This window comes from Aspergillus neoniger, assembly GCF_003184625.1.
Source record: "Aspergillus neoniger CBS 115656 unplaced genomic scaffold BO87scaffold_32, whole genome shotgun sequence".
In the NCBI taxonomy this organism is placed as follows: Eukaryota; Fungi; Ascomycota; class Eurotiomycetes; order Eurotiales; family Aspergillaceae; genus Aspergillus; species Aspergillus neoniger.
Window position 1 is genome coordinate 263090 of NW_020291160.1, and position 14128 is coordinate 277217.

The 14128-nt window shown below is 48.4% G+C and overlaps 5 protein-coding genes across 5 annotated transcripts; 2 read left to right on the forward strand and 3 right to left on the reverse strand.

Annotated features, from left to right (window-relative positions):
• Window positions 1-1287: 1287 nt before the first annotated feature.
• Window positions 1288-2416, reverse strand: BO87DRAFT_389706 (uncharacterized protein; the record flags this gene model as incomplete). The annotated part of the gene is made up of 2 exons (XM_025624901.1): window positions 1288-1587; window positions 1796-2416. The coding sequence occupies 2 exons, from the start codon at window positions 2414-2416 to the stop codon at window positions 1288-1290; spliced, it is 921 nt and encodes a 306-aa protein (XP_025476469.1).
• A 3584-nt stretch (window positions 2417-6000) lies between these two features.
• Window positions 6001-8122, forward strand: BO87DRAFT_365893 (uncharacterized protein). The gene is made up of 5 exons (XM_025621816.1): window positions 6001-6243; window positions 6302-6560; window positions 6650-6702; window positions 6783-7381; window positions 7451-8122. The coding sequence occupies exons 1-5, from the start codon at window positions 6201-6203 to the stop codon at window positions 7937-7939; spliced, it is 1443 nt and encodes a 480-aa protein (XP_025476470.1). The 5' UTR covers window positions 6001-6200; the 3' UTR covers window positions 7940-8122.
• BO87DRAFT_379395 (uncharacterized protein) lies at window positions 8122-9111 on the reverse strand (the record flags this gene model as incomplete). The annotated part of the gene is made up of 1 exon (XM_025624024.1): window positions 8122-9111. The coding sequence occupies exon 1, from the start codon at window positions 9052-9054 to the stop codon at window positions 8125-8127; it is 930 nt and encodes a 309-aa protein (XP_025476471.1). The 5' UTR covers window positions 9055-9111.
• A 1058-nt stretch (window positions 9112-10169) lies between these two features.
• On the reverse strand, window positions 10170-11608 carry pre8 (proteasome core particle subunit alpha 2). Its single transcript, XM_025620706.1, has 5 exons — window positions 11440-11608; window positions 11369-11388; window positions 11260-11310; window positions 10586-11191; window positions 10170-10535 (listed from the first exon to the last, which is right to left on the reverse strand). Exons 1-5 carry the CDS (start codon window positions 11481-11483, stop codon window positions 10417-10419), a joined length of 840 nt encoding a protein of 279 aa, XP_025476472.1. The 5' UTR covers window positions 11484-11608; the 3' UTR covers window positions 10170-10416.
• Window positions 11609-11772: 164 nt separating this feature from the next.
• BO87DRAFT_341608 (RING finger domain protein) lies at window positions 11773-13398 on the forward strand. The gene is made up of 2 exons (XM_025620707.1): window positions 11773-12729; window positions 12784-13398. Exons 1-2 carry the CDS (start codon window positions 11905-11907, stop codon window positions 12928-12930), a joined length of 972 nt encoding a protein of 323 aa, XP_025476473.1. The 5' UTR covers window positions 11773-11904; the 3' UTR covers window positions 12931-13398.
• Window positions 13399-14128: the final 730 nt, after the last annotated feature.

Consider the following 14128-nt stretch of genomic DNA (forward strand, 5'->3'; position numbering starts at 1 on the left):
GGCGAACCTTCGAAATCCCCTTCCTTCCAATCAGCAGCCGCATCATATCAATTTCTCCATGGAAGTGCGCTCTTTTCACTGCGTCGGTAGGGGTTGTTCCACACCAATCAAGGCGCTTATCCCGCGGTTAATAATTATTATTTACATATTTCATTTTGTGACTTTGGCTTGTGTTCTCTGGGAAGAAATTCCTCTCCAATTATACTACTTATACTACTTAGTACTGGACTGTCTGCCTGTCCACCACTAATTAGTTAGTATTCAGTAGTTGACTATCTACTGTGACCGCCATCAACAAGACAACTAACCAACCACCACCACAACAATTCGTCCAGATCTCAAAGATTCCTTCTTCTGTGCAGCTTGTATAGATAATACATGAGTTCGGAAATGGATGTTCCAAGAGCCCTCCACGCAGAGCCTTGTTTTGTTATCGGTATGCAACAACACAGACATAAACTAGGGCGGAGAAGCCGTGATTGGTATCAGTAGTAGTCGAGTATGAAGTAGACGATGATATCAATACGTCATATTGAAGGGTCTTTCTTTCATTCCGGAACTGCATAGTACCTTTGTAAGACAAAATGGGGGTAGATTTGACGGCAGGTTTATTCTTCTCATACCATCATGTATGTTTCTCGAAAGTCGAACCGAGCCACATCACGCCGAGAAGAGAAACACTTATATCATCATGTGATAACAACCAGAGCACTACCTTCATATCCATCTTGATCCTCTGGAATTTGGTATATTCAGAGATGAATTTGAGCGATGCATTGGCGACGTTGTTTTCCTTCTCGCTAATTTGTACAGACTCTGCATTTCTTGCTAGATGGGTATGCTGCACGCGGATCAGTTCGTTCACATGATCGCTGTTTTCTTTGTATGCTTTGTATATAGAGACGAACGAGCCACACCATTGAGGACCTGTAGCATACACCTCGGCACTAAGCTTATGCTGCAACGACGGTGTGAGCTTGGTGTCGCCATGGTATTGGCGCTGTTCAGAAGGTGGTAGTGGTAAGTTCCTCCTGCATCATGATTTATATATCGAAGACATATGGATGGTTGTATAGTGTCTATTCTATGACGAGCGTATAGTGTAGACCTTTCGTACTTGGAAACCATCAAAGCATCACTGCTCGCTTAGAGGGTAGTATTCTTTTTCTTTTTTCTTTTATCAGTGATTATATATCGAGGACAACAGAATTGAGTTGTAGTTCAACCTGGATTGACAGAGGGAGACAAGCGGGAGATGAGGCAAGGAATCTCCAATCATAGGAGTTTTCACTCTCCCGTTGTGACTTTGTTCAACAAAAGCTTCCAGTAGAGGTCTGTCAGCTTAGGGTAGTCAATTTTGCGGTGATACAGCCCTTTCCACAGCCACTCTGCAGATACGCCTGAATCCGCCTTCTGCATCGTCTTGAAGTCGATCACACCCAGTCCCCTTTCTGCAAGTGGCCACATCGCCTGGACATTCGCAATTGGCCGGGTCGCGGGTCCCAGAAATATTTCCACAGTACCTTCTGGATACTTATGCATGAGCTCATTGACCGTCACCGGTAAGCAACGGATGTAGAGCCACAGCTGGCGTTGTAGGTACGTGCGGGCTACAGTACTGGCCCAAGGAAAGGGAAATTGGTCCATGACGCGCGGGTCACGGCTTCGTAGCCTTCTCGGGGCTTTGCGATAAGTGTACGAGAGACCTCGAAGAGAGCTTCAGATCGGAAGGAGTGGAAGTTAGTAACTTTCATGAAGTTGGAAGCAACAGAGGGCCACCGGCCCCCGAACTGACAAATGGTGCTTCGAAAGTTTTTGCGTCTTCTTGCCTGCTTCCGTAGGTCTGGATGATGAGTCTGGCTTGTATATTTTTTGTCTGCTTGATCTTGTCAATGATGATACCCACTTCGAGAAGCTGACTCGTTTTCTTCCATGATGTCAAGAGAGGGGTATAGTAAGAGATGGTACTATAGCGCCAGACCCAGAAGACATGGATCACCAGGATTAATAGGTAGATGTTGATGTTGATATTGATGATCAATGTCGAGGTATCTCTTCGGCTGTAATTAGACACTTCTTCTTGCGTCAGGCGTTCTAGTTGGACTTTTGGTGTGTAGCGCAGCTTCTCTTTTAGGCTGTAATGAACAGAATTGTTGTAAGCCATCCTCTTCGAGTTAATCTCCGCGACTAACGCCTTGTAGTGGGCATGGGCGTCTATAAGGTCCTGAGGCCATGGATACTTTCTATATGCTTCTGGGTCCACAGTCTCAACCCATGCTTCTAGGGCCGAGATGGTGGACCCGTTTTCTCGCACCTCATACAGCATCTCTCGGATCATGATATGGAGCGTGTTCAGAGGTCTAGGAACCTCAGGCTCGGAATCCGAGTCTGAGAGCGAAATATTCGAATGGGGCATATTATCACTCGTATCGAAGAATATTTGGCCATCTCATTTTCGTGTGCCCTGCACGTATGAAGGAACAAAACGGATTAATGGATGGCAGGGAAAGGTAATAGTGTCAATTGAGACTGATGATTCGCACCGTGTCTGGTATGGATGCCAACTAGTCTATACCCACCCCGTATATTGAGCCCCTGCACAATGTTTTGACACTTCTCCTCCACCATACTTCCATTAATCATGAGTAAAGGGAGTCTATCATCATCAAAAACGCCAAGCAAGGCAAGATTCGCCAAGGTCATGGATCAGAACTTCTGATCTGAATCCGCCAGAGTAACTCGACCCATGATCTTCTCCTTTCCTGACAGTCTTTGTGTCTTGGTAGGTGTAGTATATATATAGACCCTGGATCAGCAAGCAGACCCTATTCTGCCCCAGTAATTCTTTCACACGCCATTCAAAGTGTCTTCACATACATAAGAAAGCCTTTAACTGGCAACATGTCCATTTGAAAAAAGTCTGTCGTGCTCACCAGATCCGGATTCCTGGTGGGGAATGTCAAAGTGCACCGATTCTGCATGGCTGATGGGTGAAAGCAAGGACCCAATGTGCGCGTAAACATCTCCTCTGCCTACTCCTCATCTTCAGTAGGACCACAGTCCGGAGGGGGCCTGTCGAGTTCATTGGATGTCGTGCCACTTCGTCAATGCTGTTTATTCCGAAGAGCCAGCCCCAAAATCATGGACATTCACTGTTGTGTATTCGACAAGATCAGATATACTCGGCTAAGCAACGCAGCATTCGATGCCAAGGCAGTACATTCCTTTCAGACAGTATCAATATCATCGATAGCTCAAGCCAGCCATGCGACGCAGCCTAAGCTGTACCAGCCACTAGCCTCCGCTTGATGTAAAACTGCCCGGACTTCAGGGAAGATTGTTATACTCAAAATGCTCAGTACTCCCATTTGTCGAGAGTGGGTATTCTTCCACAATCACTTGTTCTCCAGCTCTTGATATCAGATAGCAACTGACTGCAGCAAACCAACCGGAGAGGATGTTGCCTGAATAACAACGGACTTAGTATATAAGCTCTCGAGGGGCTATTCCCTGATACCAGAACGGCGCACATTGCACAAGTGATCTGAAGGTTAGGGCAACAAAGGATACGGGAGTCACAGGATTCAAGAAACCCGCATCTGCCATCACAATAGTCCGTCTCCCTGCCTTCTTATCTTATGTTTATTCTCTATGCTGACGTTCTTCAGAACAGGCCATCGCACAAGCAGAAGCACACCCACACCCAATCTTTGAGAGCATCATATTGTAGCGAGGCGAATGGTAGTGCAAATCGCATGTCGATACAGCGTCAGCTGTGGTATGGAAAGAAAAGATATCACGATCCACCCGCTCCTTAAAAGGCATCGCTCTGATGTCCTGTCTGCACCTTGAAAAGGATATTCGAAAAAGGGGTAGCTGGACTGTGTTGCTGACGGGTTGGAGTATTCTGGGATGAGCTTGTACTCTCGCGAGAACAAAAGCATTTTTCGAGAAGAAAAGCATCTCGTGGTGTTGCAGGGGCTTTCCCTCAAGGTCGGAGAATCGTGTGGAAGTACTCAAGCATGGCTCGGGCGTCTCGCGTGACGAGCATGGATGAAAGAAGTCATTACAAAGAGATGCTCGAGGAGGTAGCGGATAAGCTGGGTAGTAGCAAAATAACAGCTTGTTGTAGAAACAACATTTGTAGCATGTTTCCTTTTAGTCATGGGGTCTGGGAAAGGTATCTCAGGGAGCTTCTCAACAACTGAACTCGCCGAGTTTCACACTGCCCTGGAGCTTCCCACCGCAATCACTAGTAGTTCCTCTTCGATTCTATTTTGTGGTTCATCCTATTCCTGGCTTTTGTGTAGGAGCGTCTTGTTCTCTACCCATGACATTTCTCCGGCTAACCACGACGGTTGTAGATGGGTCGGTTCGTTAGGCATTTCTTGCCATGCAAGATTGAGGCCTCGATTATCGACAAAGCAGTCAAATAGCTCCGCCCTCTTATTCTCTGTCTGCCTCTTTTGGCCTGGTAAGGTTCTATATATCCGTATTCCACTTTGCAGACCCCATGGCGTGTCAGTTTACGGCAAATAGCACCCACAAGATTTCGTACCTTCTTCGGTACTAGTTGCCACAGGCACTCATGTCCAAGATAGTTTTATATCTATCGAAGCAACACTTAGATACCGCGTACGTGACCTCTGGGAAAGAAAGGGAAGATGCTATCAGGGATGTGTATGCGATCAATGTCCAGACAAAACCGGGCCAGGGCAACCCATCATTGGTCATTTCGCTATCATTTGTCGACTCATTATGAGCTTTTATATACCAACAACTTCAAAGGGAAACGTTGAAGAACAGCGCGATATGCCGCAACTCCGCCTCTCCACCCAGCACAGACCCATATGTCCATCGAAGGTCAGTTCTCTACTCAACAGCACCAGTACAGCTCTCTTCAGTCATCTTCGGTTCACATGGTGGAAAATATTCCATTGATGAGACGGCATCGAGACGACTGATGCAGCGACATGCCAGGCACAGTGATTAAGCTCAAGCCGAAGAACCTTGAATTGGACAGAACAGAGCCAAGAGTCATTGCGGATCACCATGACTTTTGGACTCTGTCCACGAAGCCACAGTGCCATTGATATGGGAATGGGCCGCTTTCTTTTTCGCTATTCTTCGTGTCGCGAAATCATGGTAATGAATTGTGTATTATATAGGTTGTTTATAGTGTTGAGGGGGCGAACGCCCCCTCTGTTGCTTGGTGATGGTTTATATATTAGAGACTTTGATCAGACTGTGTTTGCTGATGATGAAAGGAAGACTGGATGATTAGCAGGGCCGTGGCTGTTTATATATGAGTGGGTGGGCCTTGGGCTACCAGTTCCACGGGGGAAGTTTCCTGCATACAACAGGGTATTCCCTTGAAAAGTGAGACTTTCCATGGCTCCGGAAGCTTCCTTGAACTGTTAGAAGTATTAAGTTATTTGGAATTTTCGGGTAAATCTTCACAGAAGTCATCATTTGCGTGGTGGAGATTCCAAATAGGTTGGGGAATCTCGACACCTGTATGACGAGGCATGACCCGATTGCGTCATCGTTTGATGAAGCATTTTTATGGACGTATTTATAAGCCAGATTTTGTACTGGCTGTTTATTCAAATAACTTTGAATTACTGTAGTCCCTATGATGTACTGTGCGACATGTTGTGAATGCTATTGCTTTTCGCATATAATATTAGAGTAGACATACGCAAACCGCGATAAGGATTAAGTCTGAAGAGTTACTGGGAAGATCACAAACACTATTCCTACTACTATACGCTTTTTAAAAACTAAAATCCATTCAAAAGATTCTCTTCCGGCCCCCATTAGTCATTGTGATCACACAAATGAAGTAAAATCCAATACGAAGCCGAAAGCCTAGATAATCAAGATAAAGTGAACCACCGGGAAGGAAGAGCGGAACACCACTCACTCACTGTCAATGGATGGATGCATCGACCACCACTGTAAATCCAACCTCAACTCCAGCATACCCAGTCAGACTAAGAAACAGTCCGCCAATTCTATTGCTTCTATTCATCTATTTGCACTCTACTTCCATCACTTCAACGAAATAATGACAATACCCCGATCATGACCCCCACCCACCCTCATCCCCAACAATAGACACACATCAATTACCACCAAAACGCGTGACGCGTGAATCCATCCCCCCAACCCAACACAACCCAACACAACAACCAGAAATGAACCACCTAGATCTTCCTCCTCTATCTACTCAGGATCCTCGTATGTCTATTCTCAAATTTATTTCCTTATAGGGGAATTACAACTAACTACTCACCAGACCGCGTAATCTCCTTCCCGGCCTCGCAGTCCCTACACGCGTCGACCGCGTTCCCGGATGCTGCCTCAGGCAGAAAGGCCATCCCGACTGGGCTGGTCGCGTTGGATGAGGCGATCTCTGCACCGGTGATATCGTCGTCGACGACAAATGAGCGAATACGTGAGTTTACTGAGGAAAAAGGAGAACAGCTAAAGGGGTTGCCGGTTGGTCATGTTACGGAGGTGTTTGGGCCGCCGGGGGCGGGGAAGACGATGTTGGGGTGAGTTTATTTCTCTATATTGATCTAATGGTGGTTTGAGTGGAGTGGGTGGGTAGTATGGTAATGTGTGTGCTGATGAATGGTGATAGGTTGAATGCTGCTGCTGGTGCGCTGGGGAGGGGGGAGGGAGTGGTTTGGATAGGTATGTTTGATCTATTGCTTGTGTTTGTTCGGGTGTGTTTGTGATATGAGTTAACATGTTGTTCTTTGGGGGGATTGAAGATACGGCATCGCCGCTTCCTAGGCCTCGACTGCGCAAACTGCTGGAGTCGCAGTCTCCCACGTCGCCGTCATCTCCCCGGTCCTTGACGGAGAATCTAACGTATATTCGTGCCCCCACGCTTCCTCATCTCCTCTCTCTCTTCCATCATCCACCTGCCTCTTTTCCACCCCCAAACACAACTCTCCTTGTTATAGACTCTGTCTCTGCCCCTTTCACTCCTTATTTCCCTAACCCTAGTGATATCAACCAACCGCAGCAAGCGCAGAGGGATGTCCAGAAATGGCTCACAACGCGAAAGTGGAACGTGATTAGCGATCTTGCTGCTCAGTTGGTGAAGTTCGCAAGCAAGGCGAATCTGGCAACCTTGGTTATCAACCAAACGCATACCCGGATTCGGGGACAGGTGAGGGCAACGCTGTCGCCCATATTGAGTGGAAGGGGGTGGGAATCGTGCGTTCGTGCTCGGATCGGGGTTTATGGTGACTTTGGGTATGGTGGGGATGGCGGATGGGTGAGGGTTGCCGAGGTCATGAAGAGGGATGGGAGGCTTGTCACTGTTAGGGACAAAACAACCGTAGTGCCTTTTCGGGTTGCAAATGTGAGTTCTTCTTTGATTTCCTCTGTCGGTATATTTGCTTGGCTGTAGGTGTGTTGACTTGTCGACTAGGATGGATTGTATGCTGTTGAAATGGGGCTCGAGGGTAATGAAGAGGATAGCGTCGCCGTACAAGCCAGGGAGAAGCAAGCACAGGATGAAGATGCGCTTGAACCGGAAGAACCATTAGAAGAGGAACCGGTGGAGGAGGAAGAGCCAGAGCTTGAAGATTACCAAGCACAGGACGATTCCGCACAAGAGGATCTTGCACCCGAAGACCCTGCACCAGGAGGGTCTGCACAAGAGGAGTCTGCGCAAAAGCAAGCTGCACCAGAAGAGCCCGTAATTGAAGCGTTGGTGCATGAAGAGCCTGTGCACGAAGGGCACACACAAGACGAGCATTTAGAGAAGATACAGACCCAGGAGGTTCAAGCACAGAAGGAGCAAGCACAAGATGTCCAATCCGACTCAGCTCACGATACTGCAAGCCAGCGGAAGCGAAAGGCAGAGGAGATTGCGGACAGCCAGGATGAGGAAGATTCGGAAGGGGTATTTGAGTAGGTCAAAGGTGACGTGGTTTGTGAGCAGAGGATCAAAGTATTATCTGCCTCAGTATAGAGTTCTATATATACCCATTGTTTTGAATAGGGCGCAGTGCACAGGTGCTGAAACACGCTTTATGGCACTCGCACCAATTCTATGAATGAACTAGTCGATACATCATCGTCAAGAATGCGAGTTGTGTGTCAGCAGTGATCGTCATTTGGCCGCTGAACCCAGGCTGAAAGCTCCCTCATGGTCACGAGTTTTCCGGTGTCGAGGTTGATGTTTCTATGCGTTCCATTCGCGTACCCTGTTCCTGGCACACAAAACGGTGTGCGACTGGATACACTTTCTCCAGCAGATGCTAGGCTCCGATCTGGAGCGCTGGTAGTTTCTCGATCCAAAGAATAGAGGTTGATGTCCCGGTCGATCGATATCGGCCGGCGATTCTGTACCACAGCAACGAGCCGGCCCAAAACAGCAAATTCGAGCTTCAGTTTGATACTGTATATCGCTCCTTTCAGCGTGATCTGCACAGCATAGAAGCTAGCATACTCAAGACCCAGTAATACGAGGTCCATAACCAGCATAGCAACGTTGATCCAAATCAACTGATACATTATTTTTTGGTTCTCACGGACAAGACAAATCCGCAGCATTAACAAGGTCTCCCACATGTATAGTCCAGACAGAACGATCTCCTGGATGGTAAAGCCGGTCATCTGAACCTTCTCCATGATATTGTATCCAATTACCCAGGCCGGCTGTTCATCACCGACAGCATTGGATCCGTATGTCAGGACTGTCGTGGGTACATGTAGGAGGAATACATTCGCAATAATCATGTACAGCACGCGCTGTAGGATGCGCTCGTCGCAAATGACGAGGTGGAGTCGTGAGTACAGGACGACCGCCTGGCCCGTGACCATGACCCACCAGCCGATACTAAGTATAGTGACAGAGAGATTCGAAGGGGCTTGAGTAAAGAACTTCATAATGAAGCCTAATGTGTATGGTAGCACGCCTGCGCAGCCCGATAACAGCAGGCTCCAAAAGTATAGGCCCTTCCATCGTCGGAAGGTCGATAGGACCATGACAACTAGCTCAGCCACATTGTAGCAGGCAATGGCCATGAAGAATAACAAAGTGGCTTTGAAGGCACCACCACTGCTTGCGAGCTCGCCGCTGATGCCATCCAGCGGGTCTTTCGTAGATGATACGGACATAGTAGTCGATAAATGCGAAGTCAGGGAAACACAGAATTAGCATTCCGCGTGCACGAGCCGGGTATCGATAGCGCCAGCGTCACAGGCTATATTCAAAAGCCAACGGAAGTGAAGACTACAACGCCAATGGCCACCTGAGCAGATTGCAGATTGAGATTCACACGCTCAGCTCTCAACTAATTGAATGAAGTCGTCGTAGGCAGTTCGCCGTCTCTGAGTACCCGCGCCATCAATGTCGATTCTTGTGGTCAGAGTACCATCCACATGTTCTCAGCCTTGGAACAAACGAGTCGCAACCGTCAATCCAGCTCACGGTAGCGTCAGGCATCAATAGATATCCCAAGAAGGAAAGGTTATCGAATTGGAGTCTGCACAACACACCGCATCCAGAGTCCTGACGTGGTACAACTATCCAGAGTAGTCGATAAAGTCCGGGCCACCTCTGACAGAGTTTCATCTAATGTCCTAGCGCCGTCAGATCTGGGGAAGTGGAAGGATGCGAAGCTAGTTGCCAGTGGTGGAGGGGCTTGGGGTTTGGGGGCAGATCAAGCTTGGGCCACGGCGAGGGTGGACGATGGTTAGAATGTCAACTCAGGGACGAGCGGACGATGTTTTGAGGAAGTCTTGTCCGATCGGCGAGCTGGATGACAGGTAAAATCGCCATTGTTGAGTCCCCGCTTAGGCTTGCTGGTCTTAGTCATTGCTTTTGCTGCGGAGAAATTGGTGGAAGGAATGGCGTTGGCGATCACTAGTCAAGATGGCTGGCGCTGATGGACGTGTGACTGCTGCAGTGACCCGCCCACTGACAATCAAAATGTCCAACGCCGGAATTGCTTCTGTGTAAACGCCCAGGTTTTCTCCCCGAGCTAGATTGGTCATTGCCATTTTGCAGGAAATAAAAAGGACGGACTGACTACGAAGTTACAATGGGGGCTCTATGGGTCCAGTCCATCCTGCAGATGCTGTGTGGCCTGCAGGCCCAAGGCCCAGCAGCCCAATTACTGGGTCTAGGAAGACAGGTGCAGTCGTGCATTTTCATTGACAATAGCATTCATTTCCGATCAGGTTTTTGAAGTATTACTGGCGAGTCTAGAACCGCCCAATATTTCGTTAGGTTCCAGGGTCACTCCTGAAAACCCACCATTCAGCTCCCCGGTTTCTGCGTGGCCGGGACGCCCTGTCATATCGCGGGAACCTCGCAAGACTTGAGTCGTGTCTATTATACTACAAGGCTCATATGTCAAGATCTGTATCGATCTATGGGGTAGTTCATAGGTTGGTGAGATAGTCCTCAATCTCCTCCTTACTCAGCTTCCTGAAACGGGGTCCGCGCGATCCTTCAACACCCTCATAACCAAGCAGATGATCGGCAGGAGGACCAACAATGCCTGTTATCGTCAGCATGATAGCAATAGAATCTGCCAGATGTGAAACTCACCAATTTCTATCGTATCACCGTTCATCTCTCCCTCAATAGTCTCCTTCAAAGTCAGGAGAGCAATGTGAATGGCATCTTCCAGCTCGAGACCCTCGGTGTAACGTTTCTCAAGGAATGTCTTTGCGCTCGTCGCATGTCTTCCAATGGCCGTGGCCTTCCACGGATAGTAACTGCCACTGGGGTCGACCTGGTACAGACTGGGGCCGCCCTTTAAGATACCACCCGTCTTGCCGGTTGCTTTTTTAGGCTCGTCCTCACCATCACCCTGCTGAGCCTCTCCTGATTCAGGCTCAACGCCCTCGTCCCAGCCAGCAATCAACAAGCTGACACCGTACGGTCGGACACCACCAGACTGGGTCGCTTCTTGAACAACACGGGCAACGTCCTGCACTAATATCCGGGTAGGGGGGTATTCGTTATAGATGCGCTTGTAGCCAGTGTGAGAAACCTTGCGGGCCCGGTCCACGAGCACACGGTAATCTGGGCCCATTCCAGCGTAGACCATGCCGATGTCGGGTGTAATCAGGGAGATCTTGGAGAGGGAAGGTGGGTCAATGAGAGGCGAGTTGGCTTTCTTTTCGGTTGCCAGAACAATTCCGTTGGTAGCTGTTGAGTAGCGGTGGTCATCAGTAGCTATTCGAAGCTAGGCCGGGTGGATCAGAGCTATGTCATACCTTTGATGCCCAGAGCAGTTACACCCTGGTTGACAGCGTTCAAGGCATATTCTAGAACTAGTCAGCACACTTGTTTAAACAGCTAACAATAGGTAGCTGTCTTCATTACCAATCTGAACCAGCTTTCCGCTGAGCAATGTTAGCAAGGACCATAGCTATCGTGCAGTGAGCTTCTCTTACCTGGGGGAGAACGTGGTCAGAGAAAAGGAGTAGCGATCAGCCATGAGTGCGTTTTTCCACAATTACAAGCTCCGGCGGGTATGAGAGTGTGCAAATGTGATGGATGAAAGGTGAACGGAGATGGGATGAGGTCGTGGGGGATCAAGAATGGAGCTACCCTCAAGGACAGCAGGCGGCAGGATGTTGACGCAGCAGCAGCAGCACCGCCGGCTGGTTCGGCGCCAAGCCGCGCCTCGGGCGGTGACGGTAGGCGAGCGGCTAGTGCGGTTACGGCACGACTTCTCCACATCGCCTTTTTAAGCTGGCCTCTTTTTCCCTCACCCACTTTTCCCTCTTTTTTCTCCTCGTCCTCGCGCATCTCTCGACACAGACGTCTACCAATTGCTGCTAGAGATTCTCAGATCGCTGGTAGGTCTGAGAATCATATTATGCCATTAGCTCTGAGACTGTTCAGGCAAAGGCAGAATGGACCTGCGCAATGAGCCGCTCTGGCAGTGGCCTTCGAGCTCTGCCTCCGTCTCAGCTTCGGACCCTGACTTTGATGTAAGGCAGAGTCCAGAAGATGTTGCTGGACCTGATGAACCCTCGCAATCTTCAGGCGAGACTTCCGAAAAGCATTACCCTCCTCGTACATGTCGCATCTGTCTGGAGACCGTCTACCCTACCTTCCCTCCTCCATCCGAACACCTGCCTGGGTTTCTTCAGTCCAAGCAACGCGTGACATACCAGTCCTCAGACCCGGAGTCGGGTCGGTTGCTTCGCCCTTGCAAATGCAAAGGATCCTCGCGTTATGTGCATGAGGGATGTCTACAACTCTGGCGACATGCGGACCCAGGCTATGGCAAGAGGAATTACTGGCACTGTCCGACATGTGGCTTCCACTATCGCTTAGAGCGCCTCCGATGGGCACACTGGATTAGTAGCCCATTGACGCAGCTTGGACTTACTTTAATTATTCTAATGTTGACTGTATTTTTACTTGGTTTTATTGCTGACCCGATCATTAATCTATACGTGGACCCTATGGACCCCATTATCCGCTCGGACTACTGGGATACGCGCCCTGTGTCGAGTATCTTACCTGACAATGAAGAGGCTTCCTGGACTGAGCACTTCATCAAGGGGATAGCCTCTTTGGGCTTTCTGTCTTTCATCAAGGCAGTGTTTGCGCTTTCTTCATGGCATGGATTGACACTGCGCGGCACAGGGATGTTTGGTGGCGGAAGGAATTCTGGCCGCAACCGCGTCGCGTGGTTGGTCATCGTCATCGGTGTTGGTAGTTTCCTTTGGGTATGTTTGTTCATGATTACTCATTTATTTTCAACTTCTGACCGCGAATACTAGGCCGTCTACAAAGGTATAAGAACATGGAGCTGCAGGGCTTTAGAAAAAGCCGGTGAGCGAGTCATGGATGTTCCGTTGCCCGACGACGAGGATGAAGATGATAAAGCCTCTGCTGAAAAGTCCGAGGAAAGTAAGAAGGAAGACTGACCCTGGTCCGACATTTGTCATCTACCGTCATGAACCTTCGCATCCATATTGTTTTTGTTCTTCTAAGTGCTCTATTCGCTGGCGATATCCACGCACTACTTTGAGTTGTCACACTCCTTATCAATGAGGTGCCAATCAGTCACTGTGCGAAGAACGAGGCAGACCCTCGCTAACCTCACAGATCATGTTCTGTTTAAGTAGTGTGGCTGGCGAGGACGTTTTGTTCTTTCCTTTTCACCTGCTTAGTTTCCGCAGTCATGACTGGAGGGAGGGTCAAACTGCATCTCGATTAAACTAGGCGCTCGATTCTTTCAGTAAGCGTCATGGATTGAGATGCGGTACACTCATGATATGTAGTTTCATATACCCGGAATGTTATTACCTTGTGCCTTTATTTAATGTTTTTTTAAGTACGTGTTAGTTTCTCGAGCCAATCTGTGCCGGTGGGAAGAATAAACTGAGACTTGCTCCACATCGATCGAGGCAATTCTACTTCTGTAACTTATTGCACCTCAACAAGGGGAATCAACACTGCCTCCAAGCGAGTAGGGACATCCAACTCTGACTATCCGCGTGCTTATTCCAGGGGTATCTGCCCACTGCAAGAGCACCTATTCGAAGACCGAATATCGAAAAATTATTTATTAGCGATAGCAATCTCATTCATGTAAACCTTTTTAACATGAAGACTATCTTGGTCTTTTGCCCATGCCATCATCACCAAGTCGAGTTCTCATTTATAGATAGTAGTGCTTGAGCCGAACCACGGGAAGGGCCGTTCCGCCAGTGGTTGATCCACTATACAACGCCCAACTATTAATTCATGAGACATGCCTTTATTTGCGGCCTTTCAACTTTGCAATGCAATTGACGACCCCTTCTGGGTGAGATAGCAGGATGACACTAGGTCGATCTCATTCCAATTGAGGACTCCATATAGGAATGTTTTTCACTCGATTTATGGCGTTGAGTCCTAGTCTTCGTATGTTCTTCATGTCAATAAAAGCCAAGACCATTAGGTAAGCTCATAGCCCTACATCTGCCAGAGGATGGAAGTATTCCGTATAGATATGAACCTCATGTATAACCGATTGGTTCAATATCATGCCCGCGATTGCAACTTTCAAGGCCAACTATCTCGGACGGTCAAAGATAGCCGTTATAGTAGATTGTCACATCAAGATAATTTCCGTCCCTG

Excerpts from the sequence above, each read along its gene's own strand:
- pre8 (XM_025620706.1), bottom strand. The coding sequence starts at position 11,483 with ATGGCTGATCGCTACTCCTTTTCTCTGACCACGTTCTCCCCCAG. Across the intron at positions 11,389-11,439 it reads CTGACCACGTTCTCCCCCAG|CGGAAAGCTGGTTCAGATTG; the intron begins GTAAGAGAAGCT and ends AACATTGCTCAG. Across the intron at positions 11,192-11,259 it reads AACTGCTCTGGGCATCAAAG|CTACCAACGGAATTGTTCTG; the intron begins GTATGACATAGC and ends GCTACTCAACAG.
- BO87DRAFT_365893 (XM_025621816.1), top strand. The coding sequence starts at position 6,201 with ATGAACCACCTAGATCTTCCTCCTCTATCTACTCAGGATCCTC. Across the intron at positions 6,244-6,301 it reads TCTATCTACTCAGGATCCTC|ACCGCGTAATCTCCTTCCCG; the intron begins GTATGTCTATTC and ends ACTACTCACCAG. Across the intron at positions 7,382-7,450 it reads TGCCTTTTCGGGTTGCAAAT|GATGGATTGTATGCTGTTGA; the intron begins GTGAGTTCTTCT and ends CTTGTCGACTAG.
- BO87DRAFT_341608 (XM_025620707.1), top strand. The coding sequence starts at position 11,905 with ATGGACCTGCGCAATGAGCCGCTCTGGCAGTGGCCTTCGAGCTCTGCC. Across the intron at positions 12,730-12,783 it reads GTGTTGGTAGTTTCCTTTGG|GCCGTCTACAAAGGTATAAG; the intron begins GTATGTTTGTTC and ends CGCGAATACTAG.